Raw genomic sequence first — 19,195 nt, forward strand, 5'->3', positions numbered from 1 at the left:
GTAAAGATATTACTTACATTTACAGATAGCACAAAGTCATTTGCTATCTCTTGCTGCTTTCTTATTCTAGTCATTTTTGTAAATTATAGTTTTATAAGTGGATGAAAAAAAAATAAGGCATAAAACTACATTAGCACAGGGTGCAACAATAAGCGATTGCATCGCTTCATTGGTCACGGTTTAACTAGAGGCATTCTTTGAAAAGAACTTCTAAAGCAAGAAATAATTTTAAATATATTACTCCAAAAAAGAATTACAAAACATTTTATGTGCTCCACTTCCATTGAGTTTAATCAGTCATGTATGGTCATCTAGCAAATTTAAAAGGCACTGAAATCACATAAAAACACATGAAAAGATTTGCTTTTTAAATGATAGGACTGATCCGATTAAGAGAAGTTAAAACAGCTGAATCCTAAGGCATTTCATTCTATTTTTTTTACTCTAGTTGGAAAATGATAGTATTATCCTATAGATAGCAAGAGAGAAATACGGAAAGTTTGCAAAACTTGCAAAACCCCAAGGAGCCATTTGAATTAAATCAAGCATCTCAACAAGAGTGCAGTTCTGGGAGTTTTTCTTGTTATAAATGTTTTCATTTTTGCTTTCCTGCTCTGAGACACTTTACACATATAAGCTCAAATCCGGAATGACGCCCAAAAAATCATATTTTCTTTATGCTTCTTTGAGCTTCTTTTCCTGGCTCCACTGAACCACATCAACAGTAAGTGATTTAGAATTTGCTATTCCCCCCAAAAATGCTATACTCGTCTAGATTTCAAGACGGACGCTTGTATACATCATCCAACAATGGGTACAACAATGTACAAGGACATTCTACTTTCAAAAGAAGAGAAATCTCAAACCTCAATCAAACAAATGGAGACTTGCTGGGGTAAACAAGTGAGCTTCTAAAGAATCACAATGCTGCCAACTAAATCCTATGCTGCCAAGTTATCGGAGCAAAATCTTCTATCTTCAGGGGAGGGAAAAATTCACAATGGTTTGAATTTCCCTTCTCCAGAGGAAAACACTGGCTATCCCATAACAATTTAGCACATTTCGCAAAAAACACACAGATGGCTCACAGACCTCCTCGCAATAACATAGTTGAGGTTGGTGGGGATATAAATAAGTAAATGAATGACAGACAGATCCTTTAATGAATCAAAAGTTAGAAATACTACATAACTCTAACGTCTGACACTTATTTTCAGCAGCATTAAGTTTTTACGGCTTTACGTAATCATTCACTTTCCAGAATTCCAGAATGAAAAATCCTGATTTAAATCACCTCCATGTCATCCAAGATGTTGATGGCTTTCTTAAGTTGAAAAGATATTAAAACATCCAGGATTTTTCTCCATATAGTGGACCTCAATGGGAACCAATGGGTTGAAGGTCCAAATTGCAGTTTCAGTGCAGCTTCAAAGGGCTCTACACGATCCCACCCGAGGAAGAAGGGTCTTATCTAGCGACATGATTGGTCATTTTTTAAAAAATAATAAAGACTGAATTTTTTTTTTTTTAACCACAAATGCTCGTCTTGCACTAGCTTAACCTAGTCATGCTGGAAAGTTCACCTGTGACGTAGGCAGAAGTTCTGCCTCCAAGTGTTTACAAAGCAGACGTGCAAAGAAAGTCAAACCCCCCTTATAAAAAAAAAGGTAAAACAACGATGTCGGACGATTTTGAAGTTGGAGGAGAAAATAAGATGAGAACTAACCACATGTGAGCTTTCTAACACGATTACATAATATGTGAAGTTGCAGACGCACATCATAGATGAGCATTTTTGGTTGAAAAGCATATAATTTGTTTTTTTTTTTTTTTTAGAAAATGACAGATTTTTTCACTAGATAAGACCCTTATTCCTCAACTGGGATTGTGTAAAGCCCTTTGAAGTCCACTATATGGATAAAAATCCTGGAATGTTTTCCTCAAAAACCTTAAGAAAAATCCTATGTAGACAGAAGACTTATGTCTCCACTCCAGAGCTTGTTAGAAGTCCAGGTGGAAAATACATCATGTTTTAACTATAATACATTTTATCCCATTTCTAACCAGCAAAAAATATGCCGAAATAATAAATGCGCCTTGAGGGTCTTTAAGCATTTAACTGAGATGTTATCTATTTCTTGTTGTTCTCTCTAATTTCCATGGGGCTTTAAAAGTTCACTAAATTCTTCTCTTCATTGTTCCAAGGTTGCTGTTCTATTTCATTGCTCAGTCGTTCTGCTGTCAATAAGCTGGCACTGGAAAAGACAACGAGGACTATTCTTTATATTGAGAAATTCACCATGACCAGCCAAATGATGATCTCTAAGCTAAGATGTCTCATTTAGCCCAAGTGGAAAGTTCAGGATTTAGCCTTAACATGCCTGGGTAGGTTCTGGGATAAAACTCTATGTTATCCTCCAGCAGCTTAGTCAGTGATATGAAAAAGATAAAAAGGGTGGCCGGACAACACGCAAGATTAATTCCTACACAAACAGGAACTGAACCATTGGCCATACTTTTGACCCTGTCAGTGTGTATTCTTGAGTAAAATATTGCAAGGCAGAAGCTATAAATAAAGCAAACCACAAGCGAATAGAAAGTCAACTCTTAACAGTGTTTTTCCTTACGTTTAGACGGTAACAGTCCTTAAGTTTAATACTGGAAAATCTAAATCAGAAAGAAAAACATGTCTTTTCCAAGTGTTCAGAATAAGGAAGTTATTAGAGTAATTTACTGTTGAAACCACAGAACTGAAAGCATTGATTCTGTACACCCGAAACACTTGCCGAAAGTCCTGTGTACACAGGGTTTCTGCAGGTTAATGGTAAATTTAAGACTTTTTAAATAAGTAAATAAAATGTAAGAAATAAAAGGAAGGAAATACATCAGTACTGTATCTTGTCAAAATATACAGTTGAAGTCAAAAGTTTGCATACACATGCAGAATCTGCAAAATGTTAATTATTTTACCAAAACAAGAGGGATCATACAAAATGCATGTTATTTTTCATTTAGTACTGACCTGAATAAGATATTACACACAGAAGACATATAGTCCACAAGAGAAAATAATAGCTGAATTTATAAAAATGCTCAAAAGTTTACATACTCTTGATTCTTAATACTGTGTTGTTACCTGAATGATCCATGTGTTTTTTTGTTTAGTAATAGTTGTTCATAAGTCCCTTGTTTGTCCTGAACAGCTAAACTGCCCGCTGTTAAATTGCTTCAGTCCCACAAATTCTTTGGTTTTTCAGCATTTTTGTGTATATGAACCCTTTCCAACAATGACTGTATGACTGTAGGATCAAATGCTCACTGATGCTTCAGAAGGAAACCCAATGAATTAAGAGCCAGGGAGTGAAAACTTTTTGAATTTGAAGATCAGGGTAAATTTAACTTATTTCATCTTCTGGGAAGCATGTAAGTATCTTCTGTAACTTCTGAAGGGCAGTCGTAAATAAAACAAATGATACTTAGACAAAATAAAAAAAGGACTCTTCATTCTGCTCAGAAGTTTATACCCCTGGCTCTTAATGCATCATTTTTCCTTCTGAAGCATCAGTGAGCATTTGAACCTTCTGTAATAGTTGCATATTGAATCTCAAAATCATACAGTCATTGTTGGAAAGGGTTCAAATACAATAAAAAAAATGCTGAAAAACCAAAGAATTTGTGGGACCTGAATGATTTTTCTGAAAGACAGTGGGCAGTTTAACTGTTCAGGACAAACAAGGGAATCATGAACAACTATCACTAAACAAAAAAAAAAAAAAAAAAAAACAGATGTGGATCATTCTTAATAGAATAAAAGTATGTAAACTTTTGAACAGGGTCATTTTTATAAATTCAACTATTATTTCTCTCGTGGACTATATGTAGACATCTTTTATGTGAAATATTTTACTCAGGTCAGTATTAAATAAAAAAATAAAATGCATTTTGTATGATCCCTCTTATTTTGGTAAAATAATTAACATTTTGCAGATTCTGCAAGGTGTATGTAGATTTTTGACTTCAACTGTAAATTGATCACACAGTAAGTTTTATTAGCAACACTTCAAAGTATACAAATACAGCTTCCAACCGATCAATATTACCTTTTCATTCATTTTACCAAAAAAAAAGCTGAAGATGCTTAAATATCTCTGTCCCCACTCCCTAATATATAGAAATAACCATAATCATAAATAACCATACTTGTAAAAAAAAAAAAAAAAAGTGATGTTCGTCCTCAGCATTTCTGTACATTTCATTAAGAAGCAAAATGACATAAGATATGAAGTATTTTCTTTTTTTCCCCAATTTCTATCACAAGTGAATATACCTTGTTTTAAGGATATTGAATTATTTGCACTGAAAAACAAGTCAAAAACACTGAGAAAGATATTTGTAGAATATTTGTAGTGGATATAACATTTAATGGCATAACTTTATAAAGACTTTCTGCTCCAATGTCAGACCTTGTTAAGGCCTTAATTTGTGGAAGGGTCAATTAAGACTTTTTTCAGAGGTCATGTTTTGATGTTTAAATACTTTCTCCTGTTTCATCTTAATATCTAGAGACAGCTATTAAAAAAAAAAAAAAAACCCTCATAGGCTGATTTTTCCTCACAAAAGTAGTTCTGTGGAACAAACCTGAGTTTGGGGCAGGACTATGTGCTTGTAACAACTAACTGAAGACAGGAGAAGTGTTCAGGAGGCCTGTTTGAAAACAAAAAAATATTACAACCAGTTATTTATGAATGTGCATTTGGTGCTTTAACTGATAAAACATTTGCTTACCATTACACAAGTTTCATATTTAAAGGAAATGGGAAACAGAACTGAAAGCATAAAACCACAAAAACAAAATCAAAAACCCAAGATGCACAATTTGTCAAAATGGAATCTGTAATGCATCAAATGTGACCACACTCTAAACCATGCATGGAATATTGTGTCCTTTGGCATCCTGTTTATTGCACTGCAACATGCTTATAAACCATTTAAACTGTCACAGTAATACCTTCTTCAAGATGAGGTGACTTTTACTTTCAACTTTAACTTTCAGTAGTTCAGTAGTTTTTATTAGAACAAGGTTTTGTGAAATGCACAGAAAGGGTGAAATGTGATTCAGCTTCTTCTGTGCATGTATTGATAGCTACTTTTCTGTGTTTCATGGTAGTCTAAATGGTCTTAAATCACTCTGCCTTTACACACACCCAAAGATAGAGCTTAACAGTGATATATAACGTTGTAAATGGTGCATAAGTATCTCAGGTTTATTTATTGTAGCACAGACAAAGTGATTTATATGTTTATTGTACAAATAGATCTGAACAAGTTTTACACTTCAGTTTCAATTATCAAATCAAACACCATCTGTTTAACACCACTGTAAAACAGAAAATGTATTCGAAAGCACCCAATTTATCTAAATCCACAACTTCCGTTTATAACAGCATCATCATTATGAATAAGACAGTTTATGACCTTAAAGGTGACAAATAATGAAAATCTATAATCGGGTCTCCAGTGCATCTACCAACCCAGAAAACGGACAAAGGACAACCCAGTAACTTTGGTTTGGTAAACCTTTTTCTTCAAACATGTAAAAAATTCTGTTCCCCCCTAACATGGTAAGGGAATCTTATTATAATATTACGGCCCCTTAATCTGCACGTTTACACCCTTGGTAGCATCATTTTGTTTTTGAAAGCGACAACGGTATACTATTTTAACGTTTCGGCAAAACTTTGAGCAAAGCATGCTAACTGTTCTGTCGTTGGCTGTATAGACAAGCACAAAACACTATTTAGAGTCTCAGCCTTAGAGGAGACAAGAGAGCAGTGGATTTATTGATTTATTTGCTGTATGTTAGCTGCTCCCACACAGATTTAATATAAACATGCAATTTCTTTCCCAGCTGTTTACCTTCACACACATAACTGACTGTTTTTGTAACTCGTGTGTTTTTAACATAAACTTGTGTGTATTTGACAGTTTAAGCACAATAAGAAACGAAAGAGAACTTAGTTTAGTACTCTTGAAGTTGAGAGGGTGAATTGATGGGTTTTTGTTAAATGTGAGCCAAAATCATCACAATTAAAAGAACCAAAGCCTTAAACTACTTCAGTCTGTGTGCACTGCATACATTTAATACACAAGTTTCACAATTAAGAGTTGAACTACTGAAATAAATGAACTTTTCCATGAAAAAAAGCCAAAAAGCTCATATTTTACCCAGTTTACTTCTGTAATGTGTGATATTTTAAGGAAAAAAAAAGTTTTTGTCCTATGTTTTAACAAAACATAGGATAATTTTTTGTAATTTTGAAATACACTCACTCCATAAGCTTCATCTACAGCTCCTCTCTGGTCTTTGTGAGCAAGTGTGGTCTCTTCTGTCTGGGTTCTGCGAGCCAGTGCTGGTAGATGGCCACAGGGTTGATGTTCCAGTGTTTGTGGAAAGAGATTGGGTTCTGCCGTGCCAGAAGCTCTTTCACATAATCATGTGGACGGGCCTTTGGTCAGAAATAAAACCATGTGGTTACACTAGCAGTTTCGCACAGCTGAGTATACAGATGGGACCTCATTTATAGATGCGCATGAACTTGTCCTAATTATGAATATGATAATTTCCCAAATGTTATTCTGATAATCGAACTTTTAATGGCTTCTCCTGTGTCCAGTAAAAGTGACCCTAGTTTAAAAAAACGATGCTATAATTTATTTTGAATACATTTATTTCATACTAAATATACTTTAAATTCATTAACATTTTTATTGACATATCACTTGAAACTTACTGTTATAAAATTATATTTATTATTATAATCAATTTCAAATAAATGCTGTTCTTTTGACTTTTCTATTTATCAAAGGTTCCTGAATAAAACGCATCACAGAAAGCACAATTTCCAGCTGTTGTTATTTTCAGCTGTGATAATAAAACTATTATTATTATTTATTTTGTTAGCACCAAATCAGCATACTAGAAAGATTTCTGAAGGATCGTGTGACACGGACCTAGAGTAATGACTGATTGAATTAATCTTGTCCATCACAATAATAATAATAATAATAATAATAATAATAATAATATTATATATATATATATATATATATATATATACACACATATATATATATATATATATATATATATATATATATATATATATATATATATATATACACACATATATATATATATATATATATATATATATATATATATATATATATACACATATACATACATATATATATATATATATATATATATATATATACATACATATATATATATATATATATATATATAAACATAAAACAGCCATTTTAAATTCATATTTTGCACTATTATTTTTTATGCTTTGTTAGACCAAATAAATGCAGTCTTAAGCATAAGAGATTTCTGTCAAAAACATCTCACCGACCCCAAACTTTTTAATGGTAATGTACGTCTTGTAAGATTTTTTGTGATTAATTGAATTTCTCAATTGAATTTCTTACAAATAAGGGGTTTAGAGTTAGGAACAACATGAGGATGAGCAACTGACTGCATAATTTACAATCAAATGCTTGGAATCGAATTTAGAATCGAATGGCAAATTTATTTTAGGCTCAGGGTTTTGGGATTGCAAGCCAGAGATAAATTAACCTGTCTTCCTGTGCCCTCAATTCGGCTGTGAAATATACACAAGATTGCCTCCGAACAGGTTTTCAGCTTATTTGTTGTTCTGCTCGGGTGCCAAAAGCATGGCACACATGAAAAATAAATCTTTGTCTCATTACTTGGTGTTTTTGCTGGTGTAGAGTGGCACAGAAGACGACAACATGCGATTCGAGGGTGTGCGTGCACGTTTGTTACCTGATGGAATAGTGGGCTGTGTGTGACCGGGATTCCCAGTGTGGTTAGACACATCCCCAACACCATGTCATCAGGGGCATCCGAACTGCGACAGCCGCAGCCACCTGCCAAAATATTCTGCACCGCTACTCTACTGAACACTATCCTGTATGAACATAGATAGAATAAAACAGATACACTATGGAACACTTTCTACAGTACATCATTTGGTTCACACAGACAAATTAGATACTGAAAACTATAATGATTCAGGACAGCTAACAATGTGACAAGGTTACATGTCCAGTCTCAAGTGTGAGTGAGTCACCTGTGTGACAGTCACGACACCATTGTGTCTTTAACAAAATACCCATATTGCAACGGGAGGTCACTGTCTGCTAATTAGAATGCTACAAGCAAGCAGAAACCCTTTGAGAACAGTTACTAAGCAGCATACTGTCAGAACACAAAGATTCCTACACCAAACAGATCGGTATAAACTATTTCATACTGCTCTTAAACCAACAACTGAATGGTGTTTAGTCAATAGGACATCTGAAGTATGTACTTAAATGTACCAAAAATGAAAATTACCCCATGATTTACTCGCCCTCAAGCCATCCTAGGTATATATGACATTCTCCTTTCAGACGAATACAATCAGAGTTATATTAAAAAAAAATGTCCCGGCTCTTCCAAGCTTTATAATGGCAGTGAATGGCTGTTGAGATTTTGAAGCAAAATAAAGTGTACCCATCCATTATAAAAAGTACTCCACACAGCTCTGGGGGGCCCCTAACACCAGTCACGAATTGTAAATAAAAATGTCAGAGGATTACGATATATTCGATTTTCCTTTGCTGTAAACAAAACTCAGTTCTTGGAAGACAAGCATATTCCCACCGGAGCATATGCTACGCCTACATCCTACATCAATCATACATCCAGTAATCTTTTGTGAACGTACATACAGAATTTAGCGGAAGCTAGAGATTATGCTTTATAGGTTAGTAATATGGATATTTTTCTTACACAAACGCATCGAATCACTTCAGAAGGCCTTTATTAATCCCCTGGATCCATGCGGAGTACTTTTTATGATGGATGGATGCACTTTATTTTGCATCAAAAAACACCCATTCACTGTCATTATAAAGCTTGGAAAAGCCAAGACATTTTTTAATATAACTGCCCCCTAGTAGTCGACTAACCGTTAGTCAACGAGAAGAGGCTTGGTCGACCAAAATTTTAATTAGTTGCTTAGATGCAGAAAAAAAAATTCACAGGAAGTGGCGAAGTCATGCAGTCCAAGACAAACAGATCGTTAACAGCTGGTCTGTATGGTAATAGTACCGGGCAGGACATCCAAACGCTTACCTGTCATTCATCGACCTCATACATGGCTTTTTGAAAGATGCATGTAGTAGCAACTTTAGATGGCTGCTCAATCTAATGTTAATCTAGAAAAATGCGCTATTCAAGTGTCTGTGCGGAGTGTGTAAGCTGAACAGCAGCACGCTTATTGCATGACAGATGGAGGCGCCGGTGCGGTCACTTGCAATTAAAATACTCTGTAATTTCCTGTCATATAGATAAAAGTAACACATCTTTCGAATCATTGTGCTTTTGTAAAACAATTAAAGCAAACAGGATGTGCTTACTGCCATCTTGGTCTTTGTGAATTTCGAAACTCTGTGAAATGTCTACTTTTAAATGAACCAATTCAAATAGAAAACATATTCTCAGATTATGTGATCCTGTAATGAAACATGCATAAAGGCGCATCCACTACTGTGGAGATGACGAGTCAGTGTCGCCAACTTCATCTCTTCAGGCGAAAACAAAAAAAGCACTATGATTTATATGGTTTATTAATATACGTGCGACTAGTGCGCCGACATATGGTGCAACTGCATCTTGGGTGTCCCGTGTTCGAATCCCGCCTCATGGACCCTTCCCGATCCCACCCTCTCTCTCTCTTTCCCGCTCACCTCCTGTCATATCTCCACTGTCCTGTCAAAGAAAAATCGAAAAAACACACACAAAAAATAAAAAATAAAATAAAAAAATAAACGTGCAACTAATAGTCGACCTAGGATGGCTTGAGGGTAAGTAAGTAATGGGGTGTCACGAATCTGGTCGGTGCTCTGCGGTCCGCTCACCACCAGAGGTCGCTCTCACCCCATCATTACATTCAGACTGTTGCTTTGCACCCCGGACTACTATTCCCATCACCCATCGCACCCATTACGTTCCCTCCGGTTCACTCTTGTTTGTCGGCCATTTTAGAGCGTCGCGCCCGCCAGTTCTCTGCGAAGTTTTGTTAGTTATGCTATCAATCCCGAGCGTTTACCTATCGGACTGCTTACCCGTTGCCAACCGGACTGTTTATCGTGTATGTGAATCTCTGCTGCCCGTAGCAGCTCGATGGTGGCTTCTATCCCAGGGTGGCCGGAGCTGGGAGTACAATGAACCTCTGATAGGACTCGAGGACGCAGATGAACCGGGACGTAGGTCAAATCAGCGGGGCAGTCGACTGGAGGAGGGTCCTGAGCCTGTCCCTCAGTGATCTCAGTCATTATATCCCAGGTTACAGGGGCCAGAATGACAGACGTGGGCAGAATGGTCTCTGGTGGCGTGGTGGTGTGGTCGGGTTCGTGGATGCGCGAGAGGGCGTCCGCCTTGGTGTTCTGCGAACCGGGTCGATACGTTATTTCGAAGTGGAAGCGGGTGAAGAACAGCGCCCATCTGGCCTGACGGTGATTGAGAACCTTGGCGGAGCGAATATATTCAAGGTTTCTGTGATCGGTTAGGATGGTAAATGGATGTCGTGCGCCCTCCAGCCAGTGCCGCCACTCTTCCAGGGCGAGTTTGATGGCCAACAACTCCCTGTTGCCGACGTCGTAGTTTCGTTCTGCGGGGCTGAGCTTGTGAGAGAAGTAAGCGCAGGGAAAGGTCTTGGGGGGTTGTGTCCAGCACGTGGGCCATCATGACCACAGGTGGCGTCCGGGTACTGACCACAGGTTCTGGAATGGCAGCCATCTTGTGGAGTGGCTTGGAGATGGCGGCCATCTTGTGCAGTGACTCTGGCGTGGCAGCCATCTTGTGCAGTGGCTCTGGCGTGGCAGCCATCTTGTGCAGTGGCCCTGGCGTGGCAGCCATCTTGTGCAGTGGCTCTGGCGTGGCAGCCATCTTGTGCAGTGGCTCTGGCGTGGCTGTAACTTGACTTAACACAGGAACAGCAGTTCTGGCTTGATTTGACACAGGAAACACAGTTGCAATCTGACTTGACTTGGAGACTTGACTTGACTCGGGAAATGCAGCTGTAGCTTTAAATGGCTCTTGTATGGCGGCTGTGACATGACGGACCTCTGTTCTCGCCGCCATCTTGTGAACGGGCTCCGCCGTCGCCGCCATTGTGTGGACGCGCTCCGACGCGGCCGCCATTTTGTGAACGGGCACCGTTGTCGCCGCTACCGCGTTAACGCGTTCCGGCGCGGCCGCCATCTTGTGCGCAGGCTCTGCTGACGCCGCCATAGCTTGAGCACGCTCCGTCACGGCCGCCATTTCACGAGCGATCCAGGCGGAAAACCTGTTTGCGGCGTCGTGATCCGGCGTTACCGCCAATCTGCGAGAGGGGTGCGCGGCTGCTTTGTCTGCGTTGTCGCGTTCCTTCCTCGCGACCCTCACAGTACACGGCGAGCCCACACACAATAAAGCAAAGTTCAAGAAGGCAGCCAGAGATGAGCGCGGACCCTCGCGTCTGAGTCTAGCCCTTAAGTGCTCGTTTGCACCGTCGCAAAAAATCTCAATTATAATACAGTCCAGTTGGGTGGAATAATTTGCAAAAACTAAGAACTCACGGGTGTACTGCTCGAGTGAACGTTGTCCTTGCTTTATCCGGCATAGAATCCTGTCAGTGTCTGTATCTGAATGTCCGGGGTGAAGCTGCTGGATCCTGTTGTGACGGTTTGTTCTGTAACACGGAGTGATTGACGAGAGACGAGCGGATCCACATGCGAGCTTTTATTGAAGGGACGAGACAGATACATGGTCGAGCGGGCAGGGTCAAACACCATAGCAGATAGGGATATCGTAGGCTAAGCACAATCGGAATCCGTGAATCAGGCGTAAGTCCAATCGGGAGCGAACAACGTCCGTGAAGGGAGATCCGAGAGAATAGTCAGACAGGCGAAAATCCAAAGGCAGGCGGCTAGACAGTCAAAAACGAGAAAACCAGGCAGGAGAACAAAAACCAGGAACTAAGAAACGCTAACTATGGAATACAAACAATAATCTAACAAACCGTGATTTTCATGGGGAAAGTCCAGGGTTTTTATAGTGAGCCTGATTGGCTACCGGAGGCAACGTAATGGGTGCGATGGGTGATGGGAATAGTAGTCCGGGGTGCAAAGCAACAGTCTGAATGTAATGATGGGGTGAGAGCGACCTCTGGTGGTGAGCGGACCGCAGAGCACCGACCAGATTCGTGACATAGGGCAATTTTCATTTTTGAGTAACTATCCTAGGTTTAATATTTGGGGGTAAAGGTTTAGAACAAACCCATACCCTTAAGTATGGGCAATAGTAATATCCAAGCACACTATCTGTAACTCACCCTCCACCTCCTGTGATGTAGCTGTAGCCATCCCTGAGAAGCCCATAGCCGTAACGTTCTCCAACACTCACTGCTTCTTTTGGATCATAACAACTCAGCAGCCTCCGGAGTCTGGGTAGACTGGAAAACAATGGTTATACAGTACATTACATGACAAATACGCACAGGCTGTGCAAAAAATTGGATGCGATTATCATGCGCATCTTAAGTAATTCCGGTTCTGTGATTAGTCGTAAATCTCCATCACGTGCTGTCAGATGGAGTGGCATGTTTTTCACAGATCCGTAGTTCACAGACACGTTCATTATCAGATATGGATCGCCTCCAATAATTAATGCAATATTGCGTAGCTTGTCAGTGAACTATGGCTCTGTGTAGTAAATGCTGCTCCATCTGACGGCATGTGATGAAGTTTTACGATTAATCACAGAAGCGGCATTACTAACGAGATGCGCATGATAATCGCATCCAATTTTTTGCACAGCCCTATGCACAGGGTCAATTTATCAAACTGGTGTCATAAACTAATCAAAACTGATCTGGTGCCAACTTTTTCATGGGTTAATACAGACATTTTATGAAAATATTAACAAAAATCCTGTAACTCATTCATGTTCATTTTTTTAACTATCCACCTTTTCGGCCTGTCATCAGCCCTGTGCTTCCAACTTTTCTTGCTGTATTGGCAGATGAAAACACAATACATTAAAATAAACATGCATTTTAGTTGACAGTTTATTCTTAAGGAGACTTAAAAATGTGTACCAAGGTTATCCATCAATATTATCTCCCTTCGTGTTTTATCCTGTTTAAAGTGATAAAAGTCTTTTTTGATTTATAAAAGAGTTTTCAACTGCCTTGCAAGTGTCCTCTATAAGGACCAATGTGATACTTTCTTGTCAGTAGGAATGATCTTACAACATCAACCCAGAATAACAACTGATACTTGTAGAAATGCCAATATTAAATTCTCTTACTGAGAGGCGCCTTGTAGTTTTCATTAGCCTACAAGGCTAATGATGTCAAACCATGTTAACTTCCTAAAGACATTAAAATGTATTCATTTAACCTGAAATACCACAATACAATTTATTAACACTACATAGTTTTATAAATAAACAGATACAGCCTGATCTGATATGCGCCATCACAAATAGTTCAACGTGAAGGTTTTATGCTGTATTAAAGACTGATTCATCTGTCCCACTCTCTGAGTGTCTTGAGAGATAAAACAGCACATATTTCACAAAAGAATATTCACATGGTTTTGTTGTTTGAAAAAAGGTCACTACTGGAGATTTACAAGCCAGGCATTGAATGCCCTGATTTTTCTGTTTTTAAGGTTGTTAGGAGCTAGAATATCTATGGGTATAATTTGTAAATGCATTTAACAGACTTCACCGCCATGTGAATTCCAGCCCAAATCTTGCTCCAATTTCAGGATCATGACCTTATGTGCTCTGCCACACAATGAGAGTATTTTCGTGTGGGCGTACTTGATTTTCAGGTTTCTGGCAGACTGCTAGATTATAATTCTGCAGATGGCATGCAAGAGATAGACTTCTTTTAAATTAGATTAGATTTCCAATTAAGCGTGAGCATCTTAATGCAAGGTTAATGCATGGTAATCTAGTAGTTAATGCATGGTAATCTAGTAGTAAATCAGGTCTGCGGATAGTCTTTTACCAGGTGTAAAGAAATGGCATTCACCTGATCAGTGTATCATCATCCACTATGAGCAACCAAGGAGCTTGTGTTACCGCCCCACTCGCAAACCTCCTCAGGATGGCAAATGTTTTTGCACAGTGCCCTGTAAATACAAGCACAGTTTGTAACTAATGTAGACAGGCCTCTGGACAATGTTTCTGTATTATGTTGGTATAATGGGGAGAAGAAAAAGCAGCTGAATTAACTGAAGCAGATATGAGACTCAACTCAATGTTTATGTTCTGTCCAAGAACTCTGAGCAGACTGAAGACAGACATAAACAAGGAGACTGTGCGGCCTGTCTTACTGCAAAAACTTTATTTACTCACCACCAGGGGGCACAGAAACAATTGGAAAAGTAGGAAGGGGGTTCCGTGTCACAATTCTATCTTCAGACCATATGGTGTAAAAACGGAAAAATGAAACCAAACATTAATTTTTTCATTTTTTTTTTCAGTTACATCATAAATGAATAATTGCCATTTTCTCTCCTTTTTTTCAATTTTACTTTTGTTAAATTGTAATTTCAGAAATTATCATTTGAATAAATAAAATCGAAACATTTTCTAATTTTCAATTTTTCTGTAAATAGTAGTCTATATGTTTATTGTTAATAAGGTGTTTAAAAGGTTCATTAAAAAAATGAATGTTTGGTTTATTTTTTCGTTTTTGCATTTGCACCATATGGTTTTGAAAACTGAATTTTGAAGCATTACATGGACCGGGGGGAGGCTCTTATAATCCTTAAAATAGGTGTAAAATGGTTATTTTAGAATTACCACTTGCCAGTCGGCACTAATTTATTGGTCTTGAAGCAGATTTAAGCATTTGGCTGCAATACAACTGCACAAACAAGTCTTTTAAATACAACATTGATTCAAAGTTTGGTGAAAGAAGTTTCTTATGCTCACCAAGACTGCATTTATTTGGTCAAAAATACCGTAAAAAGAGTATTATTGTTTCTTTAAAATGTTATTGTGTTCAACACTGAAGACTGCTGTGCCATCACAGGAATAAACTGAATTTATTTTAAATACATTCAATAAAATTTTACTTTAAATATAATATCACAGCATTTTTATAGCTATTTATTTTTATATTTAAATACTACTATCACAGAATTAGGCTACTTTTTCATCATAGCCATGGGTTGTGTTTCAACTCCATAAGTTGAATTGAACTAACGCTATATGATCCCCCCAGAACGTGACTAGACTAGATTTGAAAAGCTATTGTGCGGACTTTGTTGTGAAACCTGCCAACCCTGTTTGTGTTGTTCTTTTGTGCAAACTGGTCAGTTCAGAACCATGATCCATTCACACTGGAAATTTGATATTGGCAACATTTAAAACAAAAATGCAAACAGCTATACAAAAAAATCTGATTGGAATTAAGCACTAAGGCTCGCAGTGTGAACGTAGCCTGAGAGACTTCTTTCACAAACATCTTAATTACTCCAACTGTAAACATAATCAACACCAACGCATTCATAACCGCTGCCAAATAAACTAATCAAACAAGTAAATTAATGCAACGAGTAAACACAAAAGATCACAATCACGCAAACTAGCCGTAATCATGAGCTTGGCCCACCTCTCTAAATATCCGGCTCACCCTGAGATCCCCACTGGAGACTTAACTAGGCCTGAACAACAAACAACAGCAACAATACCACCATTGTGGTTCATTACAAATACCTTTCTATAACTTCTCTGGAAACGATTCCATCCTCAAATGACTGAGATCAAGAAATAACTTGTGCCAGATTCAAAAAGTTCAAGCTGCCCACCATACAACATGTCTGTCTTTTCCATGTCGCCACAGCATTGACTTCTGAACTTGAATTTTCTTGATTTAACAAGGCCTTGATGTTCAAAAGGACTGTGAGGATAAAACTGCACAAGAACGCATTGGAACATCGATTATAAAAATCAATACAGGTGCTTCCATTAACGGCTTGCCATTGTTGATTGGAAACGTACCATGCTGACTGTGCCATTAGACAGGCACATTCTGACATTTTTGTGGTCCATTACAGGGTTTGAAAGGAACCACAACGATTAGACTTAGCGTGGTTCATAAACCCCTAACCTTCTGGTCATTGTAGATATGCAAGAAGACAAGCTATATCAGCAAAAATTGCCTGGATGTACAATTTTCATCCAAGAACTCAGGGGTGAGATGGTGCAAAAAATTCCTTCTGCTTGGTTTCAGGAGGTTAATACCGGCTCTGCGAGGATGAGTAAAAGAGTGGTATAACAGAGCGACAGAGGGAACAAGAGGCGCCACAAAAGCTCTGCAGCACCCATGAAAGAGAAGCTTTCCTATGACAGTCGAATGAAAAGGTCAGCCAGACATGGGCTGAGAGATGGGGAGCGGACAGGAGGAGGATAGAACAAAACATACTGAAAGAAGCTCCGGAACACCGACTCTCTGGATCTGTGGGAGTAATGTCTGTCTAGTGCATTAACACAGCACAGCTGACTGAGCTCTCCTGCACACACATACACACATATTACACACTAGGGATGTCACAATACTCAAAATAATAACGAACCATTCAGTACGACATCCACCGCGCTTGTGAATTGCAGTTTTTCGGTTTTGCATTTAAATAATTTCCTTGTTTTATTTCTCGCGAAATTTGCTGTGTGTGTGCCCGTGATTTCACGTGCTGAGATGAGGAAACGCCTCCCCGTTTATATTTGAAAAAGCAACACTTGCAGAGCATCTTCCCTTTTAATGAAATGCAATGATAAGCCTTTCTAAACTTGTTCAACAAAAGAGCTGTCCAACAAAGTTATCCAACAAAAGAGAACAGAACTTATTTTTACTTCACAGTGGAGTTCATCAGTCGAGTGTTTAAAATAACTTCCTTTTGTGACCTGATGTGGCTTCTTATCATAGAATGAGGCAGACAATATATTCTAACTTATACTGTTTGTCGATAAGCAATGGCTTACAAATATACTTACTCATTATGAAAATACCCGATAAATACAGATAAACCATATATTATTGCATATGTTTATTGTCCTTACATTTTATCATTCAAAACGTTTAACGTTATATCTTATTTCTATTCAGTTACAGCAAGAGCGATGCCTTTATCCATATTAGAGATTTCCTGGCTGGAACCTCATCAGTGTTATCTCTTTGACGCATATGTGGATTTTCTGCACGAGGGCACCCTCTGGTGTCCTATTTTTGCGCAAAAATCGGAAAAATAATACCTCTCTCAAAAGACATATTAGGCAGACCAGTGTACAGAGTTTTACAGAAGTATTTTGTTTTTAATTAGACGCAAAAATAAAAAAACCACACTGATGTGACAAGCTATCAGAACCGAACCAAACTGAAAACCGTGGTTAAAATCCGAGGTACGTATTGAACCGTGGACTAATTGTATTGTTGCATCCCTATTACACACCCAAGAAAAGACTGCTCACTCACCCAGATCCTTAGCTCTCCATTTTGGTGAAGAGTCAAAAGGAAACTGAGAGAGATAAAGAAGGGTGCAGAAGTCTAATTTAAGGGACAGGTGCTGAGAGTCCTCAGAAACTATTCTCAGCTCTTTCATCATTAGCAAATTTCCTCGAGATCGACACTGGATATATGAAGTTCTATTGAGTTGTAGCCCCTGGGGATTTTGGGAAGGTTGTGAAAGGAGAAGAATGTCCCCAGTCTGACAGCACAGCCAATGCGCTACCTATCTATCTATCTATCTATCTATCTGTCTATCTATCTATCAGTGGTGTTCTGAAATGAGGAGTCCAGTGTAAAGTCATGTCCCAGTCACATTTTCTTGGTTAAATAAACATTACTTACACTATCAAAAAAAGAAGAAAAAAATAGATATTTTTTATAACGATGTAAACAACATTCTACTAAATAAAGCAAAGTATGAATCTCATCAAGTTATCAATCAGAACAATAAGCTTTATTTGTGAACTTATGTCTCTTATGTTTGTAATAGTTAACTTTTATCTATTTTTGAACTTTTTGATACATCAATCATTCAAGCTTGGTAAAATCAGTCATAACCCTATTCGGATGGTAATTGTTTCTCAGGTTGACGTAAATTATTTTCCTCATTTAGAGGGGGTAGTTGGTGTTTATTGCTGTCTGAATACAGAATATCTGTGTTTATCTCTCACCACCCACATAAAAAAATCCCCAGCCAAATTACCTACAAAGGTCGTGTGTTAATTTAATTGCCGTCCGAATCCACATCTCTGAGTTTGCGAGAAGAAACTGATTCAAAACTGCCGAAAACCGTACGGTAACTGTTGTACTTCGCTATAATTTGCATGGATATTTATTTCTGAAATGCTGGAAAGTGTTTAAAAGAACAGTACTTCATAACTGCTCCACCACAGCGAGTGAGAGCAGAAAGAGAAGAAAAGCACGTATTCGAAATGGGTCTTAATAATGGCAGCAGTAGGCATGCAATACAATTTTAAAATGTGTATTATATACAGATACAGTTTTATGCGAAAGTTTGGAAACCCCTTGCACAATCTGTGAAAATGTGAATCATTTTAATAAAATAAGAGAGATCATACAAAATGCATGTCATTTTTTATTTAGCACTATCCTGAGTAAGATATTTTACATAAAAGGTGTTTACATATAGTCCACAAGACTATATTTGAGACCCATCTTTTCACCAGTGTTGGGGAAAGTGACTTTTAAAAGTAATGCATTACAATTTTGCATTACTCCCTGAAAAAGTAACTAATTACGTTACTTAATTACTTTTTATGGAAAGTAATGCATTCCGTTACTTTTGCGTTACTTTAAATCTGGGCAGGGCTTGCATTTCACAGTTTTTATTCATTTTGAGGATTACTGAATCTGTTTTTTGTGAGTGAGATGAATTAATGCATGTTCACATGTAGTCTAGAATACAGTAACATTATGTTTGCTCCCAATTTCCCGACAGGAGACTTGTCAATCAATAAATGGGGAAAACAGTTACTGGCGTTACTTAATTGAAAAAGTAACTCAGATATTTTCTTAGAAATTCAAAA

At 37.9% G+C, this 19,195-nt stretch overlaps 1 protein-coding gene across 6 annotated transcripts in view; it reads right to left on the reverse strand.

The window, feature by feature from the left end:
* Positions 1-4,054: 4,054 nt before the first annotated feature.
* b3glctb (beta 3-glucosyltransferase b) overlaps positions 4,055-19,195 on the reverse strand; it is a 35,014-nt gene continuing 19,873 nt past the window's right edge. For 4 of the 6 annotated variants that reach the window (XM_051121789.1, XM_051121790.1, XM_051121787.1 and 1 more), the window contains 4 exons: positions 14,166-14,265; positions 12,456-12,575; positions 7,859-8,003; positions 5,232-6,506 (listed from right to left, as the gene is read on the reverse strand). In XM_051121789.1, the coding sequence (XP_050977746.1) occupies positions 6,345-6,506; positions 7,859-8,003; positions 12,456-12,575; positions 14,166-14,265 (527 nt within the window). In that variant the 3' untranslated portion in view covers positions 5,232-6,344. Of the gene's footprint in view, positions 4,705-5,231; positions 6,507-7,858; positions 8,004-9,828; positions 9,851-12,455; positions 12,576-14,165; positions 14,266-19,195 lie in introns of those variants that run through there. The other 2 variants (XM_051121788.1, XM_051121792.1) reach the window with 2 other exon arrangements.

This window comes from Labeo rohita, chromosome 10 (genome assembly GCF_022985175.1).
Source record: "Labeo rohita strain BAU-BD-2019 chromosome 10, IGBB_LRoh.1.0, whole genome shotgun sequence".
NCBI lineage: Eukaryota > Metazoa > Chordata > Actinopteri > Cypriniformes > Cyprinidae > Labeo > Labeo rohita.